The 19,869-nt window shown below is 45.5% G+C and overlaps 1 protein-coding gene and 1 non-coding gene across 2 annotated transcripts; both read left to right on the forward strand.

Moving 5' to 3' along the window:
• The first annotated feature begins 6,978 nt into the window (after positions 1-6,978).
• Positions 6,979-16,260, forward strand: LOC137445769 (ribosome-binding protein 1-like). The gene is made up of 3 exons (XM_068147761.1): positions 6,979-7,026; positions 13,719-13,795; positions 15,333-16,260. Exons 1-3 carry the CDS (start codon positions 6,979-6,981, stop codon positions 16,258-16,260), a joined length of 1,053 nt encoding a protein of 350 aa, XP_068003862.1.
• A 508-nt stretch (positions 16,261-16,768) lies between these two features.
• TRNAL-AAG (transfer RNA leucine (anticodon AAG)) lies at positions 16,769-16,850 on the forward strand. The gene has a single exon. It is a non-coding gene; the product is annotated as a tRNA-Leu (tRNA).
• Positions 16,851-19,869: the final 3,019 nt, after the last annotated feature.

Here is a 19,869-nt window from a genome sequence, read left to right on the forward strand (position 1 = left end):
AGGGCTTGTGCTCAAGGCCTCTCCCCAGCCTTGTTGCCCTTCTCTGGACGTGTTCAAGTGTTTCGATGTCCTTCTTAAACTGAGGGGCCCAGAACTGGACCAGTGTCAAAATTGTGATGTCTGCTCTGACCACAAAATCGTTTCTAGTTTTAAGACAAAGTTTAATGGAAAACCTCATGGAATATGACAGTTTCTATTTTAAAGAGCAAAGAAAGTGTCTCACTCACGTTGTGGCACTTTCAGTTTCTCCAGCAAGCAGAGGTACTTGGGACTTCTGCACATGCCTTGGGGCACAAAGCTCTTCTAACAAATCTCTGTATGTCAGTGATTGAAATGTAAGTGCAGATAGATAAGTATGTCACACACTACTGTATGCCTCATCTTTTTCTAAGCCATGTATTAGCAGACAGCAAAAATTTCAATCTATTTATCTATATTTGCACATGTCAAGATGCACAGTGAGAAAGAATGACACAACTGCTTGAAAACCTCTAGCAGGATGTGTTACTGCAATTTCAGTACATGTCCAAGTAATAATGATAAGTAGGTTTTAGCCCAAATCCCCTATCTGACCTGGCTGCCCAAGTAAATACCTTTCTTTCTCTAAGCTACCACAATGGAAAGGACAAGGTGTCATCCCTCAACTGGAAAGGAATGAGAGGAGCTTGAATTTTATAATGTGCATTACTAAATATTTGTTCTCCTAAAGGTTGATGAATCTTCTCCCTCTCTACACTGCCCTGGTGAGGCCACATTTGGATTACTGTGTCCAATTCTGGGCCTCCTCAGTTCAAGAAGGACCTCAGGGAACTGTTTGAGAGAGTCCAGCTCAGAATCATGGAAATGATTAAGGGAGTGGAACACCTGCCTTACAATGAGAAACTGGGGGAGCTGAGGGCTCTTTAGCTTTGAGAACAGGACACTAAAAGGTGAGCTCATTCATGTTGATAAATATGTGAAATGCCAAGAGGATGGAGCCAGGCTCTGCTCAGCAATGCTCAATGACAGGACAAGGGGCAAAGGATGAAAGTTGAGGCATAGGAAGTTCCATGGAAACAGGAGGAAGAATCATTTCCCTGTGAGGGTGACAGAACACTGAAACAGGCTGCCCAGGGGGGTTGTGGAGCCTCCCTCTCTGGAGATATTCAAGACCTGCCTGGATGAGTTCCTGTGTGACCTGGCATAGGTGATCCTGCTCTGACAGGGGGGTTGGACTGGATGATCTCTCAAGGTCCCTTCCAGCCCTTAACATTCTGTGATTCTGTGATCTTTGTTGGCTTTACTGGAGGATTTTGGTTTGGTGTTTTGGTTTGGTGTTTGATTTTGGTGGTGGTGTTGTTTTAATGTTTGGTTGTGGGGTTTGGGTTTGGTTGTTTGTTTTTTTTTGCTTTAGAAGAAGCAGAAATTATGTGTTTTAATATTAGGGAGAATTTGACTATGTGGTGACTTCATGGTTATAGTTTACATACTGCTATTCCTCTGTGTGTGTTTAGATTGCATAAAGAAAACCGAGGAGAAAACAGTTGATTACCTAAAACAAAAAGTCACAGACATATTTGAAAAAAGCCCTGAGAGATCTTTAGGAAATACACATCCTGGCACTGACTATGATGCACATTCCCATATGAGAACTGAGTCCAGAAGATGCTCCTTGATTTTGCCCTTGAAAATAGTGAGTCAAGGGATGGAAATTTCAATTAACTAGAAAGAAGAAGGACAAGTTTCTGGAAAATTCTTCTGAGAGTTATGAAAATAGATACTAATTTCTTCCTTCTTCTTTGTACTAGACATTGGCTGCATTGATGTGGACATACAATGAAACTGGCCAGAAACCTAAATCTCTAGTAAACAAGCTCAGAAATCCAAAACAAATTGAATGAAGACCTTTTGCTCTTGCCAAAAAAAAAAACCAAAAAACCCCAAACCAACAAAAAAAAACAACAAAACAACCAAAACCCATCAGGATTAGAGGAAGGATTTAGAGTCATAGAATCATAGAATTGTTAGGGTTGGAAGGCATCTCAAGGGTCATCTAGTTCCAACCCCCCTGCTATGGGCAAGGACACCTCACACTACAGCAGGTTGCTCACAACCACATCCGGCCTGGCCTTAAAACCTACAGGGAGGAGGCTTCTACCCCCTCCCAGGGCAACCTGTGCCAGTGTCTCACCACCCTCATGGGGAACAACTTCTTCCTGACTTCCAACCTGAATCCACCCATTTCTAGTTTTGCTCCATTCCCCCTAGTCCTATCATTACCTGACACCCTAAAAAGTCTCTCCCCAGATTTCTTGTAGACCCCCTTCAGATACTGTAAGGCCACAATTAGGTCACCTCAGAGCCTTCTCTTCTCCAGATTGAACAGCCCCAACTCCCTCAGTCTGTCCTCATAGCAGAGCAGCTCCAGCCCTCTAATCATCCTCATGGTCCTTCTCTGGACATGTTCCAGCACCTCCAGATCCTTCCTGTAATAGGGGCTCCAGAACTGGATGCAGTACTCCAGGTGGGGTCTCACCAGAGTGGAGCAGAGGGGGAGAATCACCTCCCTCGACCTGCTGTCTCTATGCTTCTCTTGATGCAGCCCAGGATGTGATTGGCTTTCTGGACTGCAAGTGCACACTGGTGGCTCCTGTTGAGCTTCTCATCCCCCAGCACCCCCAAGTCCTTTTATTCAGGGCTTCTTTCAAACCAATTCCTGCCCAGCCTATATCAGTACTTGGGATTTTCCCCACCCAGATGCAGAGAAAGATTTGGGAAAGACCAGTTTGTCTTGGCTTTCTCAGTAAGACATTTTTGGTTTAGTCCTTGTATATTTTCACCTGTGCATAGCACTTTTTTTTAACATAAATGGTGAAAATGAGTTCATAAAATAGTGGAATAACTCCAAAACTTCACAGAGCAGGCTTCATGCAAAAAGCCTTCTTTGAACTCAAACTGATGCCTTCCCTCCCTTCCCCCTCCCCCCTTTAATTTTAAAGTTGGGGGAGCAAAAACCAACAACAAACAGGCAAAAAGAAATTGCAAAAGACTGATTTTCCTCGCCTTTCCTGGGGAGCAGCTGTCAATACCACACACATCCCTGCCAGGTTCCTTTTTCAGCTCCACTTCTGACCTTTACAATTTTTCTTTTAAAAGGAGGAATGAGATGAGAATCTGAAAATCCATGAAAAGGCTGCCTGTTTGACTAATGAAAACATGCACATTCAAAATCCCGGAATTGATCAGCATATCAATTTGTTCCTGACACTGAGGTTAATATCTGAAACAATGGTACCTCCTCCACTTGCTTGCAACTCAAACGCAGCATGTGTCATACCTCTGTGCAAGTGGGACTGATTCAGCTGAAAAGGATGAGCAACAGTAGCCTTATGAGTCAGTGACTGACTCGGAGGACCTTCATCTCTAGCATTATAAAGGTAGTAGTTGTGTTAATTCAGTCTTGTGAGTATGTGCCTTCAGCCACTGATGGTGGCAGAACAAGTCATTGATAGGGTGCTTGGTTGCATGGTTTAATTGATTAGGTGGGTTGGATGATAGGTTGGATGCGATGATCATGAAGGTCTCTTCCAACCTGGTCTATTCTATTCCATTCCATTCCATTCCATTCCATTCCATTCCATTCCATTCCATCCTATCCTATCCTATCCTATCCTATCCTATCCTATCCTATCCTATCCTATCCTATCCTATCCTATCCTATCCTATCCTATCTTATCCTAGGAAATCCACCTTTCACATATAATCAGCGAATCAATAAGGTTGGAAAAGACCTCAAAGATCACCAATAGAGTCAGTTCTCAGGGGGAACTTTCGGCAATATGGTACTCATTAGGACCAATTTCCTCTTGGTTTAATATCCTTACCTAGGTGGTTGGTTTGGCTCATGTGTTAGTTTTACAGAATCACAGAATCACCAAGGTTGGAAGAGACCTCAAAGATCATCAAGTCCAACCTGTCACCACAGACCTCATGGCTAAACCATGGCACCAAGTGCCACATCCAATCCCATCTTGAACACCTCCAGAGACAGTGTCTCCACCTCCTCCCTGGGCAGCACATTCCTTCCAGTGGCTAACGACTCTCTCTGTGAAGCATTTGCACCTCACCTCGAGCCTGAATTTCCCCTGGTGCAGTTTGAGACTGTGTCCTCTTGTTCTGGTGCTGGTTGCCTGGGAGAAGAGACCAACCCCCACCTGGCTACAACTTCCCTCAGGTAGCTTTAGAGAGCAATAATGTCTCCCCTGACCCTCCTCTTCTCCAGGCTAAATAATCCCAGGTCCCTCAGCCTCCCCTCGTAGGAGTTGTGCTCGAGGCCTCTCCCCAGCCTCATTGCCCTTCTCTGGACACGTTCAAGTGTCTCGATGTCCTTCTTAAACTGAGGGGCCCAGAACTGGACACAGTACTCAAGGTGTGGCCTAAACAGTGCTGAATACAGGGGCAACTCAGACTATGCCCTTAAATTTTTTTCTCAGATCTTGAACATAGAAGTAGTAAAAGGTAAGTAAATCACTATTGGGTGTGAAAAGGAAAATAATGATACTTCTAAACAATCCCGCTGGAGAGACATCTATCATACGATTTAGTTCCCCAAACAATTTCTCTCTCTCTCTTGTCTTGCTTCTTCGCTCTGGGAGATACTAACTTGCTTCTGCTTCACCTTGGCTGCATGGTTTTGGCTAAGCCTAACTTCTCTTCTCCTTCCTCTTGTCCCATTTGTACAGAGACGTAGGGGTTGGCAAGGAGGGAGAAGCTAGTAGCTTCCCCTGGTCTTTGACCAGGGGCAGTTCTTGCACTGTTTATTAATTGTAAATACCTGTAAATGTTGTATATTTTGTACATATTCATTGCATTCCATTGTAGATTGTAGTTTTGCTTGTAAATGCAGCTTTCATTTGCTTCCAGCTGAGCTGGTCTGGCAAATTTAATGTTGAGGGGGGGAAAGTTTCAACCCACCAAAGCTCACTATCTTCACATAGCTGGAAGTGATTCAACTTCCTGCTGTTATTAACATAGGATGGTGGTAGGGTTGGAGGTAAATCACAGCTGCCTGGGCAAAGAACATACTGTTTCTGCTGTTGCAAGATTTTCCATGGCACAGCACAGCTTGTATGATAATGGCTGAGATACGGCAGTGGTGTACTCATGAGAGTACAGCTGGCTGCCCAAGGTAAACTGCCCCTCTAGCAGCATTATCTGGTTGCTGGTTTCATGAAGACAAATACTATGAAGATCCTTAAAAGTTAAGTTCACACAGCATCACAGTACATTAGAGGTTGGAAGGGACCTCAGGAGATCACTGGGTCCAACCCCCCTGCCAAAGCAGAATCACTTATGGTAGTGTACACAGGAATGCATGTGGGTGGGTTTTGAAAGTCTCCAAAGAAGGAGACTCCACTCCACAACCTCTCTGGGCAGCCTGTTCCAGGGCTCTGTCACCCTCACTGTAAAGAAGTTTCTCCTCGTGCTGGGCTAAAATCTTCTATGTTCAATTTTGAACCTGTTGTTTCTTGTCTTATTACTGTGCACCATCAAACAGAGCTTGGCCCCCTCTGCTTGACACCCACCCCTCAGATATTTATACACATCGATCAGATCGATCAGATCCCCTCTCAGCCTTCTCTTCTCAAGACTAAAGAGCCCCAGGGATCTCAGTCTCTCTTCATAGGAGAGATGCTCGAGACCCCTAATCATCCTCACTGCTCTCTGCTGGACTCTCTCTAGCAGATCCCTGTTTTTCTTGAACTGGGGAGCCCAAAACTGGACAGAGTATTCCAGGTGTGGTCTCACCAGGGCAGAGTAGAAGAGGAGAATAACTTCCCTAGACTTGCTGGACACACTTTTCCTGATGCACCCCAGATCCCATTGGCTCTCCTGGCCACAAGGGCACATTGCTGTCCCATGGAGATCTTGCTGTCCACCAGCACAGTGGACTGCCCACCAGCACAGTGGACTGCTGTCCACAGGTCACTGTGAACTAGCTGATCTGGCAGAAATGGGTGAAATAAAAGCCTGCTGGTATAAATCAGAATGATCCTATTCTTTTCACCAATATTAAGGGAGTTAACACTAGGTTACACTCGCTGCAAAGCTGTCCTTCAACATGTAATTGATGACACATAGCAGCTGCTGAAGAGGAACAATGGATATTCCCCCCCCCACACACACCTTTATGAGGAAGCTCTGTTCTTTACAATGTTCAACAGAGATGACACCTAAAAAAGTCAATGCACATCATGTGTTTAGATCTCAGATATTCCAGTGGTAGGTGATGATTTTATTTTAGCTTCAGGTTTCAGCATTGGTTAATCATAATGATAAATAACATTGCTTCACTTGCATTCCTTGGGTATAAGAAATGGAATGTTTCACATCTCTACTACTTTTTACTAATTGCACTCTCAAGTATTTCTCAAGGCATATTTTGTATTTAAAAGACTCCTCTATACACCTAAGGTCTAGGAGTGTGTTCCTCCTCAAAACAGGTTTGATTTATTCCCATGGTTTGTGCAGCTCAAAGAGCAGAGCCAGCAGCAAATAGCTGCATCCAGCTCAACCTGTATAATATAAAAAGTTTGCCAGTTATTTGGTCCTTGTTAACTTATTACCAAAAGTTAGGCAAAAGTTTACAGAAAACATATATTTGTATTGTTAGCAAAGCACACAGAAGTTGGATTTCTTTCTGTCTACCATAACTGTCACCTCCAAAGTCTGTGAGAGCTGATTTTAAGAGATGTCTGGCACTCCAGCATCAGAAACTAATGCTGGGATCACTTTTTGGAGTCACTATCCTCAAATGCTTCCTCTCCACAGTCCATTTACAGTGACAGAGAGAGCAAAACCTTTCATTTCAACAGCTTCTGGCTTCAGCACTGCTACCTCAGCAGAATGTGAAGACAAAATAAAAAGGCCATCAGGGACTTTGCCTGCAGATGGGTGAAAGAAATTTTTCCTGAAAACAACTTTAATTTTAGTCCTAAGATGATGTTCAATGACTGCAGCACAGTCAGGTCCCAAGATATTATACAGGTAAGTAAACAGCTCAGAGGTTAATAGACAGCTGAGACAATAAAGGGGTGGGGGTGTCCTACATCTGGGAAGGAATAAAAAACCTGCAGGTTGGGAGGTCATCTGCTGGACAGCAGCCTCACAGAGAAGAACCTGGGGTTCCTGGTGGGTTCTTCATGGGTCAGCAATGTGCCCTTGTGGCTAAGAAAGCAAAGGGGATCCTGGGGTGCATTAAGAGGAGTGTGTCCAGCAGATCAAGAGAGGCTCTCCTCCCCCTCTACTCTCTCCTGGTGAGACCTCACCTGAAATATTGCATCCAGTTTTGGGCTCTCCAGTTCAAGAGGGACAGGAATCTGCTGGAGAGAGTCCGACAGAGAGCTACCAGGATGATGAAGGGACTGGAGCACTGCCCTATGAGGAGAGACTGAGAATCCTGGGGCTTTTCAGCCTGGAGATGAGAAGACTGAGAGGGGATTTAATAAATGTTTATAAATATCTGAGGGCTGAGTGTCAAGACAGAGGGGTCAGGCTCTTCTCCATTGCACCCTGTGGCAAGACTAGGGGTAATAGATATAAACTACAGCACAGAAGGTTCCACCTCACCATGAGGAGGAACTTCTTCACTACAAGGCTCACAGAGCACTGGAACAGGCTGCCCAGAGAGACTGTGGAGTCGTCTTCTCTGGATACTTTCAAGATCCATCTGGATGTGTTCCTGTGTGACCCATGCTAAATTCTATGGTCCTGCTCTGGCAGGGGGGTTGAAATTGATGATTTTTGAAGGTCCCTTTCAACTGCTACTATCCTGTGATCCTATGATGTGTGCTGGTTTGGTGTGTGTTTGGATTTTTTTCCCTATTTTTATACTTGTTTTTCATGAGTGTGCCTCTACAGACAAATGGCACCAGCTGCGTTTCTGCTACAAATATTATAGGATTTCTGTGAAATTTCATACTCAGGAGGGGAAGGCAAATAAGATGCAAGGTTTACACTTTGTAAGACCTGTCCGCACTTTTTCTGATCCATCCAGGGAAAAGAGGATACAGCAATCATCAACATACTAAGGTAATGTAGATGGCAAGGCAGGACTGGCTGAGCCTTTTCCAAAGCTGTGCAAAGTAGATTAAACATAACAAACACCATGTTTCAGCAGAGGTATGTTTCAGAGAACAAGTTTGAGATGAGATAAGTGAATGCCCAGCTCTTGATAGCTGAAGGTGAAAAACTCAGAGTTTGGGCTTGAGCACTTGATGAAACCATAGCACTGCTGTGTACACTCAACACTGAGACCAGCAAAGAAAACAGCCAGCACCAGATGGGTCAGCGGGGGTCAGCTGCCTTTGAATAGCTCCCATTGAAAGGCCCAAGGAACTGGGATATTTTATAGGTGGCACAACAGATGGGTTCAGAGGTGTGACCAAGGTCTGCCTCCTGTCACCCTCTGGCAGGCAGCTTGTGGACCCTGGAACTGCAAAAGGGCATCCAAAAGGGTAGTGGTCAAGAGTTTTGCAAGGTATTTGCAGTGCAAGTGGTCTGTGTCCAGGAATTCATATTCAAGACATAGAAAGGGCAGACTGCCCACCACTTTCTGTCCCTCTCAGGACAGCTGATTGCATGCATCAGAAGAGGGCACAGATCATTTCCACCAGACCAACCATGAGCAGAGATATGATTTTGGAAAGAGACTTCAGATAGAGACTGGAGCTGAGGTGGTTTAGCCCAGAGAAGAGGAGGCTCAGGGGAGACGTTATTGCTCTCCGAAACTACCAGAAAGGAGGTTGTAGCCATGTGGGGGTTGGTCTCTTATCTCAGGCAACCAGCACCAAAGCAAGAGGACACAATCTCAAGCTGTTCCAGGGGAAGTTTAGGCTGGTGGTGAGGAGAAAATTCTTCCCAGAAGGAGTAATTTGCCATTGGAATGTGCTGCCCAGGGAGGTGGTGGAGTCACCATCCCTGGAGGTGTTCAGAAAAGGATTGGACGTGGCACTTAGTGCCATCGTTTAATAGTCATGAGGTGTTGGGTGATAGGTTGGACTTGATGATCTTTGAGGTTTTTTCCAACCTTATTGATTCTATGATTTCTATGACCTTGCCTACTCTGTTGACCAGCATGCAGGAACTATCTCTGAAGAGATCATCTTTGAAAGTGGCAGCCTTTGTCAACCTTCTCACTCCTCCATGGCACAGCAGAACACAAAGATGGCATTTAGTGCAGGACAACATGTGCATGCATTGGGCATTCTCATAATTTTTTCTTCAGCCACATATAATGATATTTGCTTTATATCAAACTACTTTGTAACAATAATTTGTTCTGAATCTCCACCAAAAGTGATCTGGGAACATGAAGTCTGAGATTAAACTCTCTGCTCAAAAACACAATGACAAAAAAAATTGCAAAAATATTTTTCTGGATCAACAGAGTCGAGGTTTAGGCTGGAGTGGTTTTGATCTGAAAAGATTTATCGAGCCACTAAAAGACCATTTTAATACTTGTATCCCAGCAGAGACAACAGAGTTAGGGGGTTGTGACCTGAATGGACAGACATATTGTCAGTATTTTCCCTGCATTGCTAAGTGGCCAGGAAAACTGATCTTTATCCATTCTTACATTCAGATAGGAAATACTGTTCTGTCAGTGAACTCATTGCCAAAACTTATCCCTTGTTTCAAACAGAATAGGTTATTACATGACTATCATAGAATAGAATCATAGAATCAATAAAGTTGGAAAAGACCTCAAAGATCATCAAGTCCAACCTGTCACCACAGACCTCATGACTACTAAACCATGGCACCAAGTGTCAGGTCCAGTCCCCTCTTGAACACCTCCCTGGGCAGCACATTCCAATGGCTAACAACTCTCTCTGTGAAGAACTTTCTCCTCACCTTGAGCCTAGACTTCGCCTGGCGCAGCTTGAGACTGTGTCCCCTTGTTCTGATGCTGATTGCCTGGGAGAAGAGACCAACCTCCTCCTGGCTACAACCTCCCTTCAGGTAGCTTTAGAGAGCACTATGGTCTCCCCTGAGCCTCCTATTCTCCAGGCTAAACAACACCAGCTCCCTCAGCCTCTCCTCATAGGGCTTGTGCTCAAGGCCTCTCCCCAGACTTGTTGCCCTTCTCTGGACACATTCAAGAGTCTCAATGCCCTTCTTAAATTGAGTGGCCCAGAACTGGACAGAGTACTCAAGGTGTGGCCTAACCAATGCAGAGTACAGGGGCACAATGACTTCCCTGCTCCTGCTGGCCACACTGTTCTTGATGCAGGCCAGGATGCCATTGGATTTCTTGGCCACCTGGGCACACTTCTGGCTCATGTTCAGCTGGCTGTCAATCAGCACCCCCAGGTCCCTTTCTGCCTGGCTGCTCTGCAGCCACTCTGTCCCCAGCCTGTAGCACTGCATAGGGTTGTTGTGGCCAAAATGCAGTGCCTGGCACTTGGGCTTGTTGAATGCCATCCTGTTGGACTCTGCCCATCTGTCCAGCCTGGCAAGGTGTCTCTGCAGAGTCCTTCTGTTCTCCAACTGATCAACACCTGCCCCCAGCTTGGTGTTGTCTGCAAATTTACTGATGACTGACTCAATCCCCTCATCCAGATCATCAAGGAAGATATTAAACTATGCTGCAGATACCTCTGCTACAATAGTTTTTCATGGGTTTAGAGCATTCATAGCTAGTTCTCTGTTTGAAAATGGTAGCACCTTGCACAGCTGCTAATTAAGCAACACACACGTTGCTGCTTCTTGAGTCCTTTAAGAGGAACAGAAGAAAGGAAGTCACAGCTATTTTTGCATCACAGTAGTTCAGGCATTGTGCTGTACTGCTGAGCAGCTTCTAGCTACCAGAGCATTCATATGTTTTCCTTTCACTGGCAGACCCCAGGAAAATGCTTTTTTAGTTGAACACACACTGCACAAATTTTCAAGGTAAACTTCAGAGAGGATACTGAAGAGTCACACAACAAAACTGCATGGTACTATTCCGTGGTACTGGAGACACAAGCCTGGGAGGTCAGAGGATCATAGGATGTCAGGGGTTGGCAGGGACCCAAAGAGATCATCGAATCCAACCCCCACGCGAGAGCAGGACCATACAATCTAGCTCAGGTCACAGAGGAATGCATCCAGACGGGCCCTGAAAATCTCCAGAGAAGGAGACTCCACAACCTCTCTGGGCACCCTGTGCCAGTGGTCTCTGACACAGTAAAGAAGCTCCCTGTTGTGTTGAGGTGGAACCTCCTGTGCTGCAGCTTACATCCATTGCTCCTTGCCCTATCACAGGGAGGAAGTGAGCAGAGCTTGTCCCTTCCCTCCTGACACTCAGCACTCAGATATTTATAAACATTTATTAAATCCCCTCTAAGTCTTCTCTTTTCCAAGCTCAAAAGCCCCAGGTCCCTCACCCTCTCCTCCCTAATTATCCTTGTAGCCCTCCACTGGACCCTTTCCAGCAGATCCCCTTTCACACAGCTTTGTTCCTGATCAGTAGCAAACAGGGACTTCACTGTGCACAAATACTGGCTTAGCTGGCTTTACCACCCACATCTTCTCTGGATGCACTTAGGAAATTCAGCCTCTTCAAGAAATGTTCACATATTGTGCAGGCACAGCAAGAAGCTCAGTTCTGGGCCCCTCAATTTAAGAAGGTCATTGAGACACTTGAACGTGTCCAGAGAAGGGCAACGAAGCTGGGGAGAGGTCTTGAGCACAAGCCCTATGAGGAGAGGCTGAGGGAGATGGGGCTGGTTAGCCTGGAGAAGAGGAGGCTCAGGGGAGACCTTATTGATGTCTACAGCTACCTGAGCCAAGGTTGTAGCCAGGAGGGGGTTGGTCTCTTCTCCCAGGCAACCAACACCAGAACAAGAGGACACAGTCTCAAGCTGTGCCAGGGGAAGTTTAGGCTCGAGGTGAGGAGAAAGTTCTTCACAGAGAGTTGTTAACCATTGGAATGTGCTGCCCAGGGAGGTGGTGGAGTCACCGTCCCTGGAGGTGTTCATGAGGGGACTGGATGTAGCACTTGGTGCCATGGTCTAGTAATCATGAGGCCTTGGGTTACAGGGTGGACTTGATGATCTTTGAGGTCTTTTCCAACCTTGTTGATTCCATGATTCTATGATTCTGAGCTAGGTGTACTAGGTGAGACTCACTAAAGCCAGTGACAACTACTGGCACTGAAAACCTGATAGTGGAAAACACCTCCATCCCTGATGCATGTGATAAAGCCCAAAGGAACTTTTGATTCCTGAAAAAACCCCACCACCAATATGAAGCTTTTGGTCCACAAAGAAAACACTATCCTTTTGTATCCATAAATCCTCCAGAGAAACTGTATAATGTGAAGATTACAAAGTGCTCCTTACAGGGTCAGGAGAGTCCATAACTTTTGAATCAGCTCTTTGATATTTGCAATCTAGGCAAAATCCTAGCCAGCTGGCTTAAGGGTTAAAAAAATGACAGAAAAATATTTCTTAAGCTGGTTTGAAATCTTTTAAGTATTTAATGCAACAGCAAGACCAGGCCCCAGGGCCCCTCAGTTTAGGAAAGATGTTGAGTTTCTGGAATGTGTCCAGAGAAGGGCAATAAAGCTGGGGAGGGATCTGGAGCACAAGCTCTATGAGGAGAGGCTGAGGGAGCTGGGGTTGATTAGCTTGGAGAAGTGGAGGCTTAGGGGGCACCTTATTGCTGTCTACAGCTACCTGAAGGGAGGTTGTAGCCAGGTGAGGGCTGGTCTCTTCTCCCAGGCAACCAGCACCAGAACAAGGGGACACAGTCTCAAGCTGTGCCAGAGGAGGTTTAGGCTGGATGTTAGGAAGAAGTTCTTCACAAGAAAGAGAGATTGGCCATTGAATGTGCTGCCCAGGGAGGTGGTGGAGTCACCATCTCTGGAGGTGTTTAAGAAAAGACTGGATGGGGTGCTTGGTGCCATGGTTTAGTTGAATAGATTGTGTTGGATGATAGGTTGGACTTGATGATCTTGAAGATCTTTTCCAACCTGGTTAATTCTGTTCTATTCTAGTCTAGTCTAGTGTAGTCTAGTCTAGAACAAGGAAATGCCAGAAGCCTGTGTAATGACTATATAGTGAGAATCTCAGGACAATCTGTCAGTAGCCAAAAGCAAACCAAAAACAACAACAACCAACCAAACAAAAAACTCCAAAACCTAAAAGGAAACAAAATGTTACTGAATAAGATAGAAAAGAGTGCTGCTAATATGGAGCTTATCATACAAATGATGTTACTGGGTGTTTTGGGTTTTTTTGGTGAGAAATACAGCTGGGGCAGAATCTGAAGGTATCTTTTGTGATGATTTAGACTATCTTTTTAAAAGGCCCAGCCTGGTAGCTATTACAATGGGCATTAAGTGCAGACCATATAAAAGAATGGCCTTGTTTCCTCTCTTTTGTTTACTCCCTTCTCTCTCCCTTCAATCCAGTGATGTTTTCACAGGATTAGTTCAAGTTCTTGGTGGTGGGTGTACATTCCAGTAGGGTCTTCTGTGATATATCCAATATGTAGACTCCAGAAGTTGTGGTCCATTTGTATGCTTTTGGCCGGGGGTGGGGTGGGCAGGAGAAGTGCTCAGTCTTTCCCAGTCACAATGTGAAGCGTGCACCAGGTCCCTACCAGGTCCAATGTCTGTCACCATCCTTTCTGTGGTGCTGTTGCAGTGGTTTTAAAATAAGGAACAGTAATTCTCTCTTGTCATTGTTAAGGCATTCTGCCAGGCCAGCAGCTCTCCTCCAGAGCTATTCAGGGCCATCAAAATCATCACCCTGTCTCTTCAGGCCAGGTATGTCACACCTTGTTTTGAGGCAATAGAGTCACTGGGCTCTCACAGGTGCTCAGCATCTAAAGCTGAGGGAAGAAGGAAAGGGAATACTTGGGAGTGATGGTCTTTCTCTTTATCTCTCATTCCTGGAGATGGCTGAACACCTTTCTGCTTGTTGTAAGCAGTGAGTGAATTCCTTGTTTTGCTTTGCTCCTGTGCATGGATTTTGCTCTACCTATTATACTGTCTTTATCTCAACCCACAAGTTTTCTTACTTTTACCTTCATCTTATCTTCCCCATCCCACCAGGGAGAAGTGAGACAGCAGCTTAGTGCTTAGTTGCTCACTAGGCTTAAACCACACCACTAATTAAGACAAGTAGAGCTGAATGAATTAAGAACAAAAGTACAGATACAAAAAGTACTAAATCGATCTGGGATCTCACGTCTGGATTGTTATACTGGAATTTAGAATAGAATCATAAATTGTTAGGATTGGAAGGGACCTCAAGGATCACCTAGTTCAACCCCCCTGTCGTGGGCACGGACACCTCGCACTACATCAGGTTGCTCAGAGCCACATCCAGCCTGGCCTTAGAAACCTCCAGGGATGGGGCTCCCTGGACAACCTGTTCCAGTGTCTCACTACCCTCATGGGGAAGAATTTCTTCCAAACATCCAATCTGAATCTACCCATTTATAGTTTTTATAGTTTTCTTTTCCTTTCTCCGCAGTCCTATCATTACCTGGAACCCCAAAAAGTCCCTCCCCAGCTTTCTTGTAGCCCCCTTCAGATAATGGAAGGCCACAATTAGGTCTCCTTGGAGCCTTGTCTTCTCCAGACTGAATAGCCCCAACTCTCTCAGTCTGTCTTCATAAGAGAGGTGCTCCAGTCCTCTGATCATCCTTGTGGCCCTTCTCTGGACATGTTCCATCACATCCAGATCCTTCCTTCTTGTAATACTGTGAACACTGTGAGTTAAGTGCCCCAATACAAAATCTTAATGGGAGTAATTGTGTCTGATGCTGAGTTTCAGCTGTGCAGTACCCAAGGTTAGAAGGTCCCTCAGCACCACACCTTGAACATATTTGGGTAACTTAGATCTCAGAGCCTACAGGTAGCAATTCACACAAACAAGAGACAGAAAATGGAAGCACATGTCATGTTCAGCACTGTGCATGCCAGACAACAGCTGGCCAGATGCATAATTTTCCAGGACACCATGAGAAAAGGTCGGTCTCTGGGAGGGCTTGACAAGACTTGGGCATAGTATTCATGATCTGGACTCAAACTTCTACTGGAGGCCATGGAGTCAGGACCTTTGCCTGATGCTGCTCTTGTACTGGTCTGGGACAAATCAGCCAACATCCATCCCAACCATTTCATTTGATCCAGTGTGCTCCATGACGTTAGGAAATTAAAGGGGTGCTACCAGGGCCAAAACTCAACCGAGAGTTGTTGCAGATTTTTTCTGTAAATACAGGGAATAAACCTCAGAGCAAGCTCCCAGCTTCATGTCACAATTTCTCTCAAAGTAAGACTCTCTTACTATTCAAAGAAAGAAAGAGAAAGAAAGTAGAAGGAAGGAACTTGGAAGGAAGGAACTTGGAAGGAAGTTGGAAGGAAGAAAATCAGAAGGAAGGAACTTGGAAGGAAGTTGGAAGGAAGAAAATCAGAAGGAAGGAACTTGGAAGGAATGCAGAAGGAAGGAACTTGGAAGGAAGGAACAAGGAAGGAAGGAAGGAACTTGGAAGGAACTCAGAAGGAACAAAGGAACATGGAAGGAAGGGACAAGGAAGGAAGGAAGGAACTCAGAAGGAAGGAACTCGGAAGGAAGGAACTTGGAAGGAACTCGGAAGGAAATTAGAAGGAAGGAACAAGGAAGGAAGGAACTTGGAAAGAACTTGGAAGGAAGAAAGAATGGAACAAAGAAGGAAGGAACTCAGAAGAAAGGAAGGAATTTGGAAGGAAGGAACTTGGAAACAACTCAGAAGGAAGGAACTAAGAAGGAAAGAACTCAGAAGGAAGGAAGGAAGGAACTTGGAAGGAAGGAAGGAACTCGGAAGGAAGGAACTTGGAAGGAACTCAGAAGGAATGAAGGAACAAGGAAGGAAGGAAGGAACTCAGAAGGAAGGAACTCAGAAGGAAGGAACTTGGAAGGAAGGAATTTGGAAGGAAGGAACTTGGAAGCAACTCAGAAGGAAGGAACTAAGAAGGAAAGAACTCAGAAGGAAGGAAGGAAGGAACTTGGAAGGAAGGAAGGAACTCGGAAGGAAGGAACTTGGAAGGAACTCAGAAGGAATGAAGGAACAAGGAAGGAAGGAATGAACTTGGAAGGAAGAAATTTGGAAGGAAGGAACTTGGAAGCAACTCAGAAGGAAGGAACTAAGAAGGAAAGAACTCAGAAGGAAGGAAGGAAGGAACTTGGAAGGAAGGAAGGAACTCGGAAAGAAGGAAGGAACTTGGAAGGAACTCAGAAGGAATGAAGGAACAAGGAAGGAAGGAAGGAACTCAGAAGGAAGGAACTTGGAAGGAAGGAACAAGGAAGGAAGGAACTTGGAAGGAAGGAACTTGGAAGGACTTCAGAAGGAAGGAACTTGGAAGGAAGGAATAAACAAGGAAGGAAGGAACTTGGAAGGAAGGAACTCAGAAGGAATTTGGAAGGAACTTGGAAGGAATTCAGAAGGAAGGAAGAATTAATTATTTTAAAAGACTTTCTAAAAGAAATGTTGCTGTAAATAATGACTGATCAAAAGTAATATTCCTCCACAAGTATTCCTGAGACCAGGGAAATTCAGAAAGTAATGACTTTTTTTTAGTATTCTGCCTTCATGTGGAGCAAGAACCTGCGAAGTCTGCTTCATGTAAACTTTCCCATAATTAAAAGCATGTCCAAAACTTTAGCATGTCTGAGAAAACCTCCAAGACAATTCAGAGAAGCAAGGTCCTCCAACCTAATGCCACAATGTCTCAAGGTAAGAGATGCAAGATGCTGGTAGTGTGGCCGAGTGGTCTAAGATGCTGGATTAAGGCTCCAGTCTCTTTGGGGGCGTGGGTTCGAATCCCACCGCTGCCAGGAAATTTTTGGGGGCAGGAGCTGATCTGCTGAAGGGTAGAGAGGCTTTGCAGAGGGACCTCAACAGGCTGGACAGATGGGCAGAATGTGCCTGGCCTGCATCAGGAACAGTGTGGCCAGCAGGAGTTAATTCTGCCCCTGTACTCATCACTGGTTAGGCCACACCTTGAGTCCTGTGTCCAGTTCTGGGCCCCTCAGTTTAGGAAGGATGTTGACTTGCTGAAACGTGTCCAAAGAAGGGCAACAAAGTTGGTGAAGGGTTTGGAACAAGCCCTATGAAGAGAGGCTGAGGGAGCTGGGGTTGATTAGCCTGGAGAAAAGGAGGCTCAGGGGAGACTTTATTGCTTTCTACAACTACCTGAAGGGAGGTTGTAAAGAGGCGGGGGCTGGTCTCTTCTCCCAGGCAACCAGCACCAGAACACGAGGACACAGACTCAAGCTGTGCCAGAGGAGGTTCAGACGGGATGTAAGGAAGAAATTCTACACAGATAGACTGATTGCCCATTAGAGTGTGCTGCCTGGGGAGGTGGTGGAGTCAACATTATTGGAGGTGTATAGGAGGAGACTTGATAGGGTGCTTGGTTGCATGGTTTAGTTGATTAGATGGTGTTGGATGATAGGTTGGACACGATCTTGAAGGTCTCTTCCAACCTGGTCTATTCTATTCTATTCTATTCTATTCTATTCTATTCTATTCTATTCTATTTTATTCATGCTAGGTGAAAGCAGTTTGCACACAAAGTGTACCCTTCATCAGACAGTCACTGAAATCAAATTTGCTTCTTGGAAAATAGGTTCACGTCCCCATGGCCCAAGGAAACAGTAGGCTGCCAAAACAGAGTGCCTCAACTGACCTAAGTCAGCTCTTTCCCAACAGCAAAAAATAATGTATTAATCACAGAATCATCCAGGTTGGAAAAGACTTCAGAGATCATCAGTCCAACCTAACACCTCATAACTATTAAACCATGGCTCCAAGTGCCACATCCAATCCCTTTTTGAACACTTGCAGGGACAGTGACTCCACCACCTTCCTGGGCAGCACATTCCAATGGCAAATTACTCTTTCTGTGGAGAACTTTCTCCTCACCTTGAGCCTAAACTTTCCCTGGCTTGAAACTGTGTCCTCTTGTTCAGATGCTGATTGCCTGGGAGAGGAGACCCTTTAGGTAGTTGTAGAGAGCATAAAGGTCTCCCCTGAGCCTCCTATTCTCCAGGCTAAACAACCCCAGCTCCTTCAGCCCCTCCTGATAGAGCTGTGCTCAAGACCTCTACCCAGCCTTGTTGCCCTTCTCTGGACACGTTCAAGTGTCTCAATGTCCTTCTTAAATTGAGGAGCCCAGAACTGGACACAGGACTCAAGGTGTGGCCTAACCAGTGCTGAGTACAGGGACACAATGACTTCCCTGATCTTGCTGGTGACACTGTTCCTGATGCGGGCCAGGATGCCATTGGCCCTCTTGGCCACCTGGGCACACTGCTGGCTCGTGTTCAGCCAGCTGTCAACCAGTACCCCCCAGGTCCCTTTCTGTTTGGTGGCACTGCAGCCACTCTGTCCCCAGCCTGTAGTGCTGCATGGAGTTGTTGTGGCCAAAGTGCAGTGATGCACTGAATTTAGGGAGCAATGCTCAGCTGATAGAAGGAAATGTTTTAGCCCTTGTAGGCCACAGACCTTGGGAACAAACTGCAACTATGTAGAGAGATAAAAGCCTTTAGCTAATTACCGACGGCCATTGTGACTCAGGAAGCCCCACAACTACCTGAGAATTAGAGCTGGTAAATATTGCAAGAGAGTCCTTTGTTTTCTCTCTGAACTTAGATAAGAGATGCTTCATCGTTTGCCTTTTGTCTAACACCTGCCTGGGCCTTGCCTGGCGATGTGTGTTCCCTGGTATTTTCTCTGCAGCCAATCACAAATCTGTAACTGTCGGACGGACACATTTAATTGCCAATCACTAGTTACTTTTGATTATGTTAGCCTATATAAAGAACATACTTTGTACAATAAAGTAGACACTTTGCTTGCATCAAGCTTTGTCTCCATCTCTCAATCGCAGTAGTGCAGAACCTGGCACCTGGACTTGTTGAATGGCATCATATTGGACGCTTCCCATCTGTCCAGCCTAGCAAGGTCCCTCTGCAGAGCCTATTTATTAAAGCTCTGTTAGGCCAATTTGATAACTGATGTTAAGTTTCAAGCTCCACAGCCTGTCCCCATCTACTGCATTGCATAGACTACAACTGAATGCTCACAAATGTTTGTAAGGTTAGCAGGCAAGATGATTTCACCTGCAGGTATTCATGCAACGGTGATTGCAGAGTCTGGCTAAACAGGCCATGGGCTAGTTCTGCAAGAAACTGGCATTTTAATTTTTTTTTTCAGTATTTTAGATGTTGTCTCAAGGTTCTTGTTTGCTTCCTCCTTCAGACATGAACCTGGGCCTGAAATGAAACTGAAAGTGTCCAGGCAGAAGAAATTAGGAGCACTTCTGCTGTGAGGACAGGCTGAGGGAAATGGGGTTGTCCAGCATGGAGAAGACCACAGGTGGACCTTAGACCTGCTTTCCAATGGCTGAAGGCTGCAGAGGGTCTCTGGAGCCAGGCCAAGGGGGAATGGTTTGAAGCTGAGGCAGAGCAGGGTTAGAGCTGAGCTGAGGAAGAAGTTCTTCAGTACAAGGGTGGTGAGACTATGGAACAGGCTGGCGAGACTCTGGAACAGGCTGGCAGGAAGGCTGCCTCCTCCCTGGGGATGTTCAAGGCCAGGCTGGATGAAGCCTGGAACAACCTGGGCTAGTGAGAGATGTCCCTGCTCATGACAGGGAGGTTGGAGTAGATGATCTCTGACTTCTCTTCCAACCTGAGCCATTCTAGGAGTCTATAACTCACTATCACACTTACACTTTATGAATCAGGAGATCAGGTGCATCTGGCTGGAGAGAAATTGATAAGAGAAATAAAAAGTATTTCCTTCAGTCGCAGCTAAATACCACGCTGTTTATGAAGAGGTACAACCTGCAGC

Source organism: Melanerpes formicivorus, unplaced genomic scaffold, assembly GCF_026170545.1.
Source record: "Melanerpes formicivorus ecotype bairdi unplaced genomic scaffold, bMelFor1.0.p_v2 SCAF_15, whole genome shotgun sequence".
In the NCBI taxonomy this organism is placed as follows: domain Eukaryota; kingdom Metazoa; phylum Chordata; class Aves; order Piciformes; family Picidae; genus Melanerpes; species Melanerpes formicivorus.